The sequence below is a fragment of the Bactrocera dorsalis genome, chromosome 2 (genome assembly GCF_023373825.1).
Source record: "Bactrocera dorsalis isolate Fly_Bdor chromosome 2, ASM2337382v1, whole genome shotgun sequence".
Classification (NCBI taxonomy): Eukaryota; Metazoa; Arthropoda; class Insecta; order Diptera; family Tephritidae; genus Bactrocera; species Bactrocera dorsalis.
Genome location: NC_064304.1, coordinates 4,850,818 through 4,865,707, shown reverse-complemented (window position 1 = coordinate 4,865,707; position 14,890 = coordinate 4,850,818). Strand labels below are relative to the sequence as shown.

Here is a 14,890-nt window from a genome sequence, read left to right as displayed (position 1 = left end):
GAACATGGTCTATGCAACAGATAGTCAGATAATGAAAATGTCATTAATTGCAGCAATTGCCTTTATTACACTACAAGATGAGACCATATATGTATATATATATATACCATAAATGTGTTTGTTTGTATATGTGTATATGTAAACAGCATTAAAAATAGTTATAAATAGTTTCAGTTATGCAGTATACTACGCATTAGTTCATCTGTCTATATACTATAAATATGTATGTATGTAAGTATATGGCTTATGCAGATAAATTATATTTAAGCACTAAGAAGTCTTGGAAGTAGTTGACTGATACAATACGCTAACCTCCCGTGTCAATTTAAAAAACCCCTGACAATATAAAATTACGGTCCACATAACGACTGAAAATTGCACTTGTGTACTTTCCCATATTCTCCATCCGAATCTAGCTAACCGTGCTACGCCATCATTTGTTCTTCTTTCGTTGACCATTCTGATTTTGTGACTTGCTTCCGCCATTGACAAGCGATTTATTGCACATATTTGGCACGCCATTTGGGATACTATTCAGTTCTGCAGTGCTTTTAGTCATCAACTCTGACTGAGAGTAGCCCCCACTATCTGCTTCATCGTCCGATTGGTCAAAGTAATCCTCCGGTTGTATTAGCTCGATAGCACAACGACGCGGGAACCACCCACGTATTGGCCCCTTGCGCTGTAAGTCTGGCATGTTCAACTCTGCATCGCACACTACTCGTTCGCCGAACAGCCAATGTTGGCGGAAACGTGTTACTTTGATTACGTCACCAGGCTCGAGCCGAATACGTGATTCATCAGTACACGGTGGCGACAAGCAGACACGCAAACCTTGTGAGAAGAGCGGCAGGAAGCGACCTGTTGCTGGACGTATGCACCGATAGGTTTTGGTGCGTGCGCGTTTCTCTGCCTTTTGTGCGATTTGTTCGCGCTATAAATTATTTACGCATTTATTACACACATATACGCACGTATTTAAAGAAGACAATTTAATCGATAACATACCGTTAAGGTGTATTGGTCACAACCATCTAGCACAGGCCACACAATACCTTGACCAGCTGCTACAAGTCGTTTGCTGAACACCTGTCGTAAATTCTCGCGCCAGCCCAAATCGTAAGGATACACAAAATCATCATCGTCTGGATTGCAGTAATGCCTATAAATTGCCTTCTCCACAATCCACATCTCGATACTCGTCTGATTTTTTAGAATCGATTTAAGCTACAAATTATCAATTTTAGTAATTGAGCCAAAGCGAAAGTATGTTTATTTTTACCTGTATGTAGAGCAACATGCCCAAGGCGATGACAACACCGATCGCCAACCCTGTGGCTATAATATTCATTATAATGCTGGCCATTGTGAACTGCACCGTGGCCAAGTGTGTATAACCGTGCGTCAGATACCAATAGCGATGTACACCGCGATAGAAGGAGAAACCCAGTATTATGGACGCTTGAAAACTGCCCAAAATGGCGAAGGTAAGAAAGTATGTGAAATATGCGTGATTTGCCCAGCCCACACAGTGATTTATCCACGGGCAATGATGATCCATTTTCTTAACGCATCGATTACCTAAACAAACAACAGTTCAATTGAAGATTTCAAATAAAATCGAATAAATGCAACCAAAGGAATTGATAAAACACTAACTTACATTTGCGACAGTGGTGTGAACGGGGCGCTTTGTAGCCTTGGCAAATCTTACAGAATTGTAATTGATCGACATCACTCGGATTCTAAGGAAGTATGACGGAAATAACAGTTAGACGTATATACAAATAGCTTCGTGATTCTATACATACATATATATGTATAACCATGTTATTTGAGTGAAAATGTATTACTTTAAATAGTTATGTTCATACCGGAGCAGATATAGGACAAAATCATAGACCGTAACAATTATAATTAAATAATGCTGATGAGCATATGCTTATAATTAGTAAATTTTATTTATTTTGTGTGTTTCAAAATATTTTTTACACTAAATTTTTCATTGAAAATGGTATTTATAAAAAAACAAGTAAAGAAAGGCTAAGTTCGAGTGTAACCGAACATATTATACTCTTGCAAATTGGATCAAAGCATTCGAAATTCCTTCAGGTGGTGACAAACAACCATCATTCGATGAAATCGTAAATAAATTGCAATCAAATTTGATATCTTCTTGACTTATATTGAAGGCCATAAACTTAGACTTAGTTCGCGACAGCTAAAATTATATTGGGTTGTCAAAAAAGTCTTGCGGTATTTTTATTGAATTTTATTTATTTTTATTTTTTTATTTTTTTTTTTTTAATAAGCCGTATTTTCTCTTTATTTTGCTCCATGTTTGCGACGCTATAACTCAAGAAGGACTTAAAAGAAACGACAATCAATCAAACACGTGTTAGCGCGTGAAATGAGCTTTCCAAACATTTATAGCATGACCCGATGCGACGAATAAAGCTAGAACTACGCGCTTTCAGCGCCAACTAGCGAAAATACCGCAAGACTTTTTTTGACAACCCAATATTAACAACATCCTCCTATGAGATAAATTTAGACCAGAGAATGGGAATTTCTTATATTAGGGATATGTTAGGGACTAAGATATGGAGCAATTCAATTCTAATTCAGCGTTAAATCATATAATTTTTTAGAAAATTTGTCCATTGCCGTGAACGGTTTAGATGCAGGTGAAAAGAGGGAAATTATACGTTTCATTAAATTTTGTGTGCGGAATCAAATTTCTGGTGTCGGAATGTTTAGAATGTTGGAAAGGCTTTCGGTTATAATTATTTATCCGAATTAGTGTTTTTGATTGGTACAAATTATTCAAAGACGGTCGAGAGCGAATTAACGTCGAACCACGTCCAGGACGGCCATCAACAGCATGATCAACACGTCAATAAAATAAAGGAATTGATACTTAAGAAACGTATATCGCTCGTTGGCTTATCGGTAGGATCAGTGAAAACCATTTTGAAAGATCATTTAGGCCTTAGGAAAGTAAAAGTGCGATTGGTTCCAAAATCACTCAAATTTCTCGAACAACCCTGTGAAACAGTGCTTTCCAACTACCATGATGCCGTGAAACGTATTATTACTGGCGATGAGTCTTGGATCTATGCTTACATCCCGGAAACAGACGATTAATCGTGATCATTATATGTAGCCAGGTAGCGGGGTTATGATCCGATTTTATTCATTTTCACACTGTCGGTAGAGATTCCTATAAGATTTGTATTGAGCTTTGAATTACTGTAGCTAAAATGTTTTGAAAGATATGTATGTACATACCTATTAGGGAGCGAGGTCACTCCCACTATTTCAAAATTTCCCTGCTATAAATATAAATGCACCTGTGAAGGGTAATATACCGTTAGTGCAGGGGAAGTTAAAGTTTTAGATATTATTTATTTTATTGAAACTTCAATTTGACAACTATGACACAATCGGTCGAACAATATATACGAAACATCGGTCGCCTTCATTTAGTATGGCGCATATGAGAGTCATCACATGGCCTTAATATTCTTTGAAAATCATTTACATAAAGAGGAGTGGCTGCAAAATTCGATGAAATCATGAATACGAATACATTATTTCACAACGTGCAACAAAGAAAATGTATGTAATATTTCAATGTCCTTTTGCATATACATATGTATGTACCTCTTGATTTTTGATTTACCGCAATGGGCGGACTTTGTATATCCCTTTATTAGCAAGCGCGCCAAAAACGCCTCCATGTCGTAGGGCGAATGGCTTAATTGGCCATTGCGTGACAGGTGTGGACTAAAGTGCAAGTGGAATTGTTTGTAAATGCAGCAAAGTCGCGTTTTAAGAGGTTCAACTGCCAGTCATTACTGTTAGGTTTGCTTGACCAACTTGGTTCTTATTCCTTTTAATAATTATAATGCTACAAGGATATTAAAGTTAATAAATTGGTAGTAAAAAATCCATAGTTGCACTGAACTCTTAACACATATACATACATATGTATGTGTTATGTAAATATGTACGACCTTAGTAGTAGTCTCGTAACAATAAATGCAGTCATTTGTTAGAAAATAGGAAGTGTTAAAAACATTCGCGGTCGCGTGTAAGAAACAAATAATTGCCACCAAATTGAGACGGAACTTGAAATGCGCACCATTTCGTGCCGCCGGTACGAAACCGCTCCGCTCCGCTTTATTTGGGCTCGCTTCTAGATGTTTATCGAATGTCACTTTTGGATGGCGTGTTCCGGCGCTACAACAGTAATCGTGCGGTGGTGTGCTTTGTTTACGCTAAACTGCAACGTTTATTAAGTACAGGATCAAAAGTGCCAACATGAAGGATTATACACGCGAACGTACAAATGTACGAAATACTGTGTATGTATCTACAAAACTTGTAAATGCGCTGTTTGAAAAATTGGCTTAAAACCTGCAATTTTTTATTATAAGCACACATATGTATACATATATACATATATACATATGTATAACCAACACATATGTATTGGCCTAAACTTTTCAATTTAAATTTTATGCTCATAGAAATTAATTTGCTATGGTAATTGTATTCTCCAATATGACATATTTAATTAATGACCAGCCGTTGGGGGTAACTTAAACGAACCTGAGTAACTTAATGAAAGCGAAATTTATATCTGCTAAATTTAATATTTCTATAACAGATCAACTACATAATTTCGATGCAAACTAACTTGCGCCTTTCCAACCAAAAGAGAGTCTAGGATAAGCACTACTACAAGACCAGGACTAAGCGGCGATTTGGTTAACAAAAAAAAATTATCCAAACTAATCAATCTAACCACAGAATTTGGTTTAGCGCTTCGATAACAATATTTCTCACCTCAAAAACTCTACAATTGTAGACCATTCAAAGGAATAAGGTAATGGTAGGAGTTGGCATCTACAAAAATTGTTGCCTACAATTAGCTGAATTGTCCTATTGAATCTGAATGCATTTGCATATTCATATGTGAATTTTATAGCTGCACTTACTTTTGGTTTCCATTTTTTAGGCAGTAGACCAGGTCCTGTTAAAGTCGCCATAACATAGTTAAACGTAGCTAATGACGAAAGCATCAGAAAGAGTCCCTGGTTAAAAAAGCCACCCAAACTAGCATTCGGCGGCCACCACATTGAGTTCATATAGAGAGCGGTTAAAGTTATTACTTTTATAATGCCTGAAATTTGTAGAAATATTAAAAATTAATTATTTAATTATTTCAACGGTAATAAACAGTTTTTAATATACGCAGATAAAGTACATACTTAGATACGTACATATATTGTATGAGACTAACAGCACGCATGGAGAATTTACGCGATACAAAACACATATACATATGTATATGTATGTGCATGCAGTAAACTCCTTTAGAAATACATGAAGGGAAATAAGGAAGTAGGACAAAACAATTAGCGGGCACACTTTCACGTAACAGCAATTCACGACGCAAGGAAATTATGTGGCAAATACGCAAAAACCAAGTGTTTTTATAATATATAGTAGTGCGTTCATTCATTAAATAAGCCTCCTTAACTCTCTCTGGAAAGCTTTACGAGTTGGCTACACTTTGAGCACAACTAAAGCACAACAAATTAAAGCAATACTACACACACCGAGGAGGAGATTTTGTTTTGGGCAACCTAATCTTAAGGAACTAATTAAGAGGGTAATTTGCAAGTTAATGGGAATGAACTTATTATAAGAAAGAAAGCACAAAAACAAATGTGTAAATATAAATATGTACACATTCAACACCGCAAAAGAAATTAGTGATTTGAAATGAATAATTTCCGCAAACATCGACAGACACGGAAGTTGTTTATTGTTTACACCATGGTGGTCCTAACTTAGTTATTTCTCATCTTAACTGCCAATTAACGTAAAATTAATTAATATCATCGTGATATTAATATAATATAAATTATTTTGATATCTACACATATAAATAAAACCAGACGTAAATGAATAAGATGGAGTCGACTGCATACTTTGCAAATTTGTATACAGACAAAGACTCTAATGCCAATACTTTATGCCATCTCTCTAGCCACATTCATTGACCATAGGTTATTTCTTCTACTTCGTTATATTCCTTAATGGGAGTATGTAAACTAGACACTTACTCAATGCCGTTATCGGACCCCAATGTAAAAATCTCCACATTCCTGAAAATATGGTACTCATTTTGTACACTATTGGAAATATTTTTTTTTAACAATTTTTTGTTTATATTTTTCGCCAATTTAAGTTAGGCGATATTAATATTATATCAATTAATTTATTAAAACCAATTCACAGAAAAGCAAAAGCGCTACTGATATATTCAAGCCGCAATAAGTAAATCATAGAATGTCAAAAATAGCACATACGAAAACATCTGTTTCGTCATGAAACAGGGTAACCAGTATTCTACAACAAGAAATGTTTAACAAGGAAATATATTTGAGTCTAATTTATTACTAACAAAATATTTTAAAGTTTAGTAACAATTCGTTCGTCATTCATTCATTTATCGTAATTTTTAAAAATTGTTTGCTAAATTTAAAATCAAAAACTATTGCATACCATTAGGCGCCAACCCAGCTAATTTCACACATCGCTTATATATTTATATTGATTATTGAGTGTTTATAATCACTTTGTTTTATTGTTGTAAAATTAATTTGATTTTAAAGTGAAATATGTAGTCGCAAATAGAATATATAAGGTTTTATTATCATCTGCGATTAAAGTTACATAATATAATTTGGCTGCAATTTCTAAAACCAAAAAATGTAATAGATTAGCATTAGCAAAGAAGTTTAGCCGTATTGAAAATATGGCCACGCCATTGGTCCATTGCATTCAATGTGAAGTTGTGGAATTCGTTTTCAAAGCATAAAATTAGGTAAATTTCATATTAAAACTAAAAAATATCAAATTAATTAAATATAGATGTTCATATAAAATATACTAAACATAATTTAAGGTGTAAAAATAAAGAAATAATATGAAAGGTGTACAAACAATAGTGAATAACTAAATACCAAAACAACGCACTGAAGGACGTACATATGTACATATGTGTGCGATGGAATTTGTGTTCTTATCAAAATATAATTTCTTACACCAATTTTCTTTCTGAAATTAAATTGTAACTAAGAAAAAACACAAAAGCCTTCAAGTACTATCGCTCATGAAAAGTATGCTATTAAAATGGAAAAGTATTAGAAGTAAATTTAATTTGTGATTTTGTTCGAAAGTTGCCACAATGGTGTTCACTTTCTCGCACCCTATGGGAGAGAGTGTATGTGTGTGTGTATGTGATAGCGTAGAGACTTGTTGCATTCGTTCTGTCGCCGATGTTGAATAAATGTGTGTGTTCGGTTCACTGAATACGCGAAGTTCAGTTATGTATGCTTATGCGCCTCAAGATCGGTTTGTTTCTAGTATAAATTTTCAGAATGTGTATCGTATGTAGTTTACTGCTTCTAGGCGTTGCTGACGTATTCATTTTTCGTAGTTAGCCCAATTTTTAATGTTCACAGTGCCTAAAAATTGATTAAGAAGTAGAACACTTATTTTAAATTACGATTGACTCTATTCCAATGATTTAATAAATCTGTTCCTTCTGGAAAATCATCAAAGTATGTCGGTATTGAAACAAATTTGTACTTACAAATAGTCTCTATGTTAATGCACCGCTTACAAAAATTTAATATATATGAAGTACAGTATTTAATTGTACTTGTATCTCAACTTCTGAAAATAATAATTTTTAAGCATTTACTTATTACTTATGTTCTTATGAATATTTATAAGCATTTTAATTTCAGTAAATATGGGAGATTCCAACAAAAAACCAAGCCCTAAGGTCAAAGAACCTGTGAACCAAACAAGTCCAAATAACGCTGTAAAAATCTTGAATGAGCGCGCCTCTAAACGTTCGAAACCAGCTAATCCGGACTCTAGTCCACCGTCAAAGCATGTGAAGCTTTCTATTGGAAAGAGCAAAACTACTGTTGAAAATAATGATGACATGGACCACTATGTATTGAAAACCATAAAAGACGAGGCCAGTTTGGAGGGTGGGGAAACAATAGCTATTGTATTGAATGAGGAGGCAAAAGGTGTTACGGCCGCTGCTGGAGAAGTAGCTGAAGAGCTCCAAATTAGCGAAGAGGAAGCCGATGACACTGATGGGAAAAATGATGTGATGGAACATTTTTGCGGCAAGTGCTACAAAACTTTTAGACGATTCAGTGTAAGTAGATAATATGACACTAATGTATATTATGATAAAAGCCAGCAATCTAATTTATTGACTTTTCTTTTAAATTAGGGTCTCAAAAATCATATGGAATTTTGCCGTTACGACAGTGGTTATCATTTGCGCAAAAATGAAATGCTAAAAAATCTCGATAAAATCGAGAAAGATGCTGTTACAATGGAGAAGAAAGATGTGTGCTTTTGTTGTGGCGAAAGCTATGACACATTCCATGTATGATTTAACTGTTCTCTAATATAATATTTGACATATTTATGTATATTTTTTTATGTTAATTTTTACTTTATATGTCATTAGTTGGGACACATTAATTGCCCTGATTGTCCCAAGTCTTTCAAATCGCAAATGAGCTATGAACGCCACATATTCATTACACACTCCGAATTCGACACCTACCCATGTTCAATTTGTAATGCAAAACTGCGCAGCGATAATTTATTAAAACTCCATGAAGAGCAGCATAAAAATCGAGGAAAACCCTTTGCATGCAAAATATGTGGAAAAGACTTTACTCGTGCGTACCATCTTAAACGCCATCAGAAGTATTCATCTTGTTCAGCCGCAGGAATTGACGCCATGAAGTGTAAAGTCTGCGATAAGGCTTTCTTTCGGTTGGACAATCTTCGTGCTCACCTAAGGCAGCATTTGGGTACACATGTTACTAAAAAGCCTGAATATAGATGCCCGCAATGTAAAAATTGTTTTTACAGTTTATCTACTTTAAAGTAAGTGAAATTCTTCAAATATATTCTGAATTCAAAAAGTACCAATTATTAATTAATTTATAGCATTCACACTCGAACGCACACCGGAGAACGGCCATTCGATTGCGATTTATGTGAGAAGAAATTTCCCACTTTAATTGCTCTGAAAAAACATCGCCGCTACCATACTGGTGAAAAACCTTACACATGTTCTGTGGTAAGCAGAATATCTTAAACTTTAATAGAAGTTAGAGTCAAATATCCATTTCTTGCAGTGTAATCAATCGTTTGCTGTTAAGGAGGTGTTAAATCGCCACATGAAGCGACACACTGGTGAAAGACCACATACCTGCCCGGATTGTAATAAAAGCTTTATCCAGGCATCACAATTGCGAAGTCATGCACGAACCCATATTTTACCGTTCGAATGCGCAGAGTGCGATCAGAAATTCAAAACACAGAAACAGTAAGTTCGATTTTTTTTTTTTTTAATATTCACACAAAAACTTTGCTTAATATAAAAAACCTCAACAGCCTCGACAAGCACAAAAAGACTCACATTAAGAAATGCTACGAGTGCAATAGTACTTTTGCCGATCAGTCTCAACTGGAGGATCATATGGCAAACTTCGTGCATAAAAGTGAGTTCTTTTTAAAGTTCTCTGTCTCAGTTGAAACTCTATATGCTCTTTCTTCCTTAGAATCAACAAAAACAGCTAAGAAAACAGTTACTCGTAAATCTACGAGACGCACTCGTACTTATTGCCATGTCTGCGATCAAGACTTCAGTACCGTGAAAAATTTCCAATTTCACATCCTCAAAGTGCATGAGATGGATCCCGAGGATTTCGTTAATGAAAAACTCAAAGAAAACGAAGCAATTAAAACTAGTGAAAACGTTTACAAAATCGAAGGAGCAGCATCAAATGAAATACAGATCCTCAGCGAAACAGAGGGTAACGCCGCCATTATGGCCGCTGGCAGTATGAACAGTACGGAGATTTACAACAACAATAAAGGCAGTAAAGGTGGGTTGGTGGTGAAAGAGTTCATCGTCAATGATGTACCTGCCGCTGAAGAAGCAGCAATGGTCCTCCACGACGAAGCTTATACAGTTATACCACTAGACGGAGATGGTCCCATAGAAACAGTGACTGCTGTCACTATGAGTCCTATTAACATATCGGCAGAAGTTAAAAAAGAACGACGCAAATCATTAGCTGAATCACTGGCCGTGGCAATTGGTACAGACAATGTTACACTGAGAGAGCCTATACAACTGAATGAAGAAGATATGAAACTGAAGGAGAATGTCGGAAAATTACTGGATATGTTGGTCGATAATAAAACTTTGAAGAAATTCGGTTGGCCAACCAACAGCGAAGAAAATGTAAGATGCACCATAATCTTATGTTTATATATTTGTAGCAGTAAATATTACATAACATAATATATTACAACTTTCTAGGTTTTATGCCGTGTCATTGAAAATTGCGGATATAACTTAACAAAAGATGCAGAAACATATCGAGATTGTGATTACGCGACGAGAATGCGTGAATACGTGAAACTGTTATTTACCGTAGTGATTCATAATAACTCCATAAAGGAGTTATTAAATAATTATCCCATCGATGAAGTAGTTGAGTACGTGCTGGGTAACGATGACGACGAGGACGATGATGGTGATAACGATAAAGATGATGACAATAGTAATATGAAAAATTAGCAAAAAATTTATAGGTACCGAGATCGTTGCCTTTGTTTATATTGAATATAGAATTACATAAACAAAACTTATGGTAGTGAAGTTGCCTTCTGACGTCAAACTTTTTTAATATACATATATACTATATAATGTTATGTACAAATTTACGTACACGTATACAAACTTCTTTACTCTATGAATAGATTTATGCCAGCATCAAATATAGTGTGTACTATGAATGAATTTTTATCGCTGAAATGAAGTTTGGTTAGTTGTGGACACTCGGTTTCACCGAAATGAATTACATTTAATTTTTGTAAAATATTTTTCCAAGCAATAAATAACAATTGAATTGAAGTTATGAAATAACAAAACTTAATATATAGAGTTTTATTGTTTTATTATCTTATTGTTGATATTATATGTAAAAAAAGGAAAATGGCTGCCATTTGCTCTATATCTATGCTAATATTTCGTTTATAAAAATATTTATATTCTTTAATATTTAATTTTTTTCATAAGTTGGTTTTTTTATACTTTCGAAATATGATTTACAGCAACCATGAAATTTTTCAGAGAAATATTCTATTTTATTCATAATAAGGCAAATTGACGCTGAACAACTCATGTTGGAAACTAAATTAAAATCTCAACAACATTCGTACTAAATACGTTCATAACTGTGAGCATAGCAAATTTAACTTTTGTTTTTGAAACTACTAACCGCCAGCGTTGGTTCTACGAATTATTACACTTTAATATACGACTCTAGACAACGTGTTAACTCTTACTTTTAACCTATTTGACCCATTGAAACGGATTTGAGATCAATGTACCTAGACAGGGAGAGAGGGAGGGAGTGGGGAACAATTCCTCCCGTACTAGGAGCTCTGTTATTGTTGTTGTTGTAGTGTCAGAATTCTGAATTATGAAAATTTGCTTAAATGACAAGAGTTACCGAAATCATCGTCACCTCAATACCACTCTAAACTTATAGGAGAGTCGCTTTGTTTAGAAAAAAGTTTAAACTTCATATGTTTAATATATATTTTATCTTTTGAATTCTATTTAAGTTGTACTAATTTTATATACATACATATATATGTATGTTAAAATATATGGATCACTTTTATAGGAATTTTTATTGTTTTTAATAAAATATTCTAGCCCTTCTTTAAATAACGCTGTAGGGTATTGGTAAAAACGTTGTAACGGCATTTGTATATGTGCATACATGTTCCCGTTACCAAGTCAACGAAAGGCCATAACTGAAACTCCGAAGTTCATATGCGCGTGTTGAATTCATCAAAATAACAAATGAAAATTCAGAGCACACATAACTGTGAACCGCAATCCATTTCGCGGAAATGTTTAAATAATTTGCGTCGAAAAGTGTATTTAAGTAAAAATTGTAATTTAATAATAAGAAATTTAAGAGCTGAAGAGATGGGAGATCTAGACATATCTGTGATAAAACTGACCCAGCAAACCTTAGGGAAATATGTGAAGAAACCACCCTTGACGGAGAAGTTGTTAACAAAGCCACCATTTCGCTTTCTGCACGATGTCTTTAATGCCGTAAGTTTTTCGAGTTCTTGAAACCACATACATACATACATAAATATACATATGTACGTGTATGGCTGACCTAATTTCGTATATTTCTAGGTCATTAAAGAAACAGGTTGTTTTGAGGGTTTGTACACAGCCGAGGAGCTAAATTCTGATAACATCAAGGATCGTGACGACAAGATGAAGTTTTTGCAGAAGATGATTGACGTTATAAGTAAGTAAAAATGTTAGAAGAGAAAGAAAGATATTTTGTACAATTAATTATACAAGGAATGTTTAATATAAGTATGTGTATGTATATATTGGAATTGTTTCATTTCGTTCAATTCATTGTTCACAGAAATTACATCGAATAAACCTATCACTGTACGGACCTCAAAAATAGTGGCAGGTCAAGAACCGGAAAAGACCAATGAGCTGCTCCAACTAATCGGAGAGGTGATAGAAAAGAAATTAGACTGGAAAAAAGCTGTCGAAGAAGTTTTAAACAGCAAAGGAACGACGAAAACAAATACAACAAAGTCAAAGCCTAATGTCAAACCTGTGGAAAAAAAGAATAAAGATAAGATTCAAGAAAAGTCTACAGATAAAGAAAGTAAATCAAAGGATACAAAAGCCAAGGATGTCAAAAAAATATCTAAATCTACCACGCCTACTATCAAATCTGAAAAACCGGTCAAACGAAATCCAGAACCAATACACAAATCTACGGAAGTTCGCGAGAAAAATAAGCACGGAAAAGGGATGAAGGAAGTGTCTAAGGATACAAAGGAGAAGGCTGGAAAGAATGCTGATCAACCTAAGCCCACGAAACATAAAACTGACACTAAAACCAATAGTCCGACCTCGCTAAAAGAAAAAGAACCTGCTGGAAAAGAAACTGAAAATTTAATAAGCAAAGAGCCTACGATCGCCCAAAATAGTGATTCTATAGGATTTGGGGCGATAGTAATGGAGCGAGAAGAATCATCTCCTAATCAAATTAGTCAAAATGAAAATCAGCGACGTAACAGCAAGGTTATCGAACAAGAAGTATTAAAAGAATCTAAAAATTCATTGGATAATAATTCAACAAGTATGAGTACAGGAATAATGGACGCATCCATCGATGTTGGAGGCAGTAATTTAATACTTGATATAAATACAGAGAATGTGAATGGATGGAATGGCGGAGGAAGTCGTAAATCTTCGGCGAGATCTAAAAGATCGTCTGCAAATAGTCGGAGATCAAGCGCTAAAAAAGCAATACGTGACGAGCCCGAAGCTCAAATACCAGAACCGAAAGACGATAAGAAGAATGATAATGAAAATTCGGGGGCGAATATTTTAAAGACATTATTAGATGAAACTTTGCAAGCGAACACACGGCAAAAGCAGACAGAAGAACCTGTACAAAGTTCAGTCACGCAATCGCAAGCACCCAAAACGGTACAAAAGGAAAGTCCCATTCAAACCCCAACCGCGGTGCCAACCCCAGTTCAATCCACGCCGGGCGAAGTGCGACGTGAGTCAACATTTACACGTGAAAACTCTCGCGACAGCAGTACCAACAACACAACTAATCGGCCACGGACTTCATTGCGTCCACCGAGTGCTCGACCCGCCTCAGCACGTCCCGGTGCGCCACGCCGACGTGATCGCAATGTAGAGATTGTATTGCAGCCCAATGATCAAGTGAAATTATCCGGTATCAACGTAAAATTGGAGTCCTTCGGCGATTTAGATGATGACGGTGAGAATTTAGTTGTCATTGAGGATGCCAATACGGTCAATATAGCAGAATCCGCGAAAGAAGTGTCGCGTGTCGATGACACCGACATGGGAAGTAACTTGGAACAACAGGGGCATCTAGTACAACAGATACTCGAGACGCAAAAGGAATTTATGCAGCAGCAAAATGGAAATAGTTCTGTCGGACGCAATGAGAAGGTATCGTACAATCATACACCAGAATTTATAAAACCGCTCAAACAGTTCTAGCACTCATAATTTCTTTTCATTTACAGGATATGGAAATAACCAACAATTCAACTGTACGTCAAAGTTCGGCGCGCCAAATGAATAGTCTGCGCGACATCATACAAAATTTGACCAAGTCGGTGAACCCATTTGGCAAGTTAATGGATTTCATACCAGAAGACATCGATGCCATGCAATTGGAACTAACCATGTGGCGGGACACGTACACACAAGTGGCCAATGAGCTTAGGCGCGAAAAAAGGTACTATTTTAGGTGTTTCTAGTTACTATATGTATATTTGCAAATACTGATAATGTGAATTACGTATACAATGTTATGACTGATACGTGTTTCTGTTTGTAGCCTCACTGAGTCAGCCACGGAGCCGATGAAAGAACAACTTCTACAAATCGAAGCGAACATCAAGGAGTTTATGGAAATGATCGATGCGAGTCGCACGAAAATATTGCAAAATTCTGAGAAAATATTAAAAATGCTTGCAGAACAATAGAAAGACCGAAGAATAAGAATGTACTTTATGTTTGACGATTAAATAATATATTTTATGTTGCAATTTGAGTTCAAGGAAATGAGTTTCAAGTTTTAATAACGATGTGAAATAAATTGTAGATCAATAAAACTGTCTAAAATGAAAGAAATTA

General features: G+C 35.2%; 3 protein-coding genes across 6 annotated transcripts; 2 read left to right on the top strand and 1 right to left on the bottom strand.

Annotated features, from left to right (window-relative positions):
* Positions 1 to 32: 32 nt before the first annotated feature.
* Positions 33 to 6,353, bottom strand: LOC105225856 (palmitoyltransferase ZDHHC6). The gene is made up of 6 exons (XM_011204516.4): positions 6,141 to 6,353; positions 5,007 to 5,191; positions 1,664 to 1,745; positions 1,283 to 1,581; positions 1,009 to 1,227; positions 33 to 934 (listed from the first exon to the last, which is right to left on the bottom strand). The coding sequence occupies exons 1-6, from the start codon at positions 6,199 to 6,201 to the stop codon at positions 434 to 436; spliced, it is 1,347 nt and encodes a 448-aa protein (XP_011202818.1). The 5' UTR covers positions 6,202 to 6,353; the 3' UTR covers positions 33 to 433.
* Positions 6,354 to 6,805: 452 nt separating this feature from the next.
* On the top strand, positions 6,806 to 11,075 carry LOC105225855 (protein suppressor of hairy wing). 4 transcript variants are annotated; one of them, XM_011204513.3, is made up of 9 exons: positions 6,806 to 6,904; positions 7,833 to 8,260; positions 8,339 to 8,497; positions 8,582 to 9,009; positions 9,073 to 9,205; positions 9,264 to 9,454; positions 9,523 to 9,629; positions 9,690 to 10,378; positions 10,457 to 11,075. In XM_011204513.3, the coding sequence occupies exons 2-9, from the start codon at positions 7,838 to 7,840 to the stop codon at positions 10,715 to 10,717; spliced, it is 2,391 nt and encodes a 796-aa protein (XP_011202815.2). In that variant the 5' UTR covers positions 6,806 to 6,904; positions 7,833 to 7,837; the 3' UTR covers positions 10,718 to 11,075. The 4 variants fall into 4 exon arrangements, with proteins under 4 accessions (XP_011202815.2, XP_011202816.2, XP_011202814.2 ...); XM_011204514.3 differs by having other exon boundaries at positions 6,814 to 6,904; positions 7,819 to 8,260; XM_011204512.4 differs by having other exon boundaries at positions 6,859 to 7,199.
* A 966-nt stretch (positions 11,076 to 12,041) lies between these two features.
* Positions 12,042 to 14,876, top strand: LOC105225854 (TRAF3-interacting protein 1). The gene is made up of 5 exons (XM_011204511.4): positions 12,042 to 12,274; positions 12,365 to 12,482; positions 12,609 to 14,197; positions 14,275 to 14,489; positions 14,592 to 14,876. Exons 1-5 carry the CDS (start codon positions 12,143 to 12,145, stop codon positions 14,737 to 14,739), a joined length of 2,202 nt encoding a protein of 733 aa, XP_011202813.2. The 5' UTR covers positions 12,042 to 12,142; the 3' UTR covers positions 14,740 to 14,876.
* The last annotated feature ends 14 nt before the right edge of the window (positions 14,877 to 14,890 follow it).

Bases quoted from the DNA above. Each gene is read 5' to 3' on its own strand.
- LOC105225856 (XM_011204516.4), bottom strand. From the start codon at position 6,201: ATGAGTACCATATTTTCAGGAATGTGGAGATTTTTACATTGGGGTCCG. The intron at 1,228-1,282 runs GTAAAAATAAAC...GATAATTTGTAG, and splicing joins GCATGTTGCTCTACATACAG to CTTAAATCGATTCTAAAAAA. The intron at 935-1,008 runs GTATGTTATCGA...AATAATTTATAG, and splicing joins GTGACCAATACACCTTAACG to CGCGAACAAATCGCACAAAA.
- LOC105225855 (XM_011204512.4), top strand. The intron at 8,498-8,581 runs GTATGATTTAAC...ATATGTCATTAG, and splicing joins AAAGCTATGACACATTCCAT to TTGGGACACATTAATTGCCC. The intron at 10,379-10,456 runs GTAAGATGCACC...ACAACTTTCTAG, and splicing joins CAACCAACAGCGAAGAAAAT to GTTTTATGCCGTGTCATTGA.
- LOC105225854 (XM_011204511.4), top strand. From the start codon at position 12,143: ATGGGAGATCTAGACATATCTGTGATAAAACTGACCCAGCAAACCTTA. The intron at 12,275-12,364 runs GTAAGTTTTTCG...GTATATTTCTAG, and splicing joins TGCACGATGTCTTTAATGCC to GTCATTAAAGAAACAGGTTG. The intron at 14,490-14,591 runs GTACTATTTTAG...TTCTGTTTGTAG, and splicing joins GAGCTTAGGCGCGAAAAAAG to CCTCACTGAGTCAGCCACGG.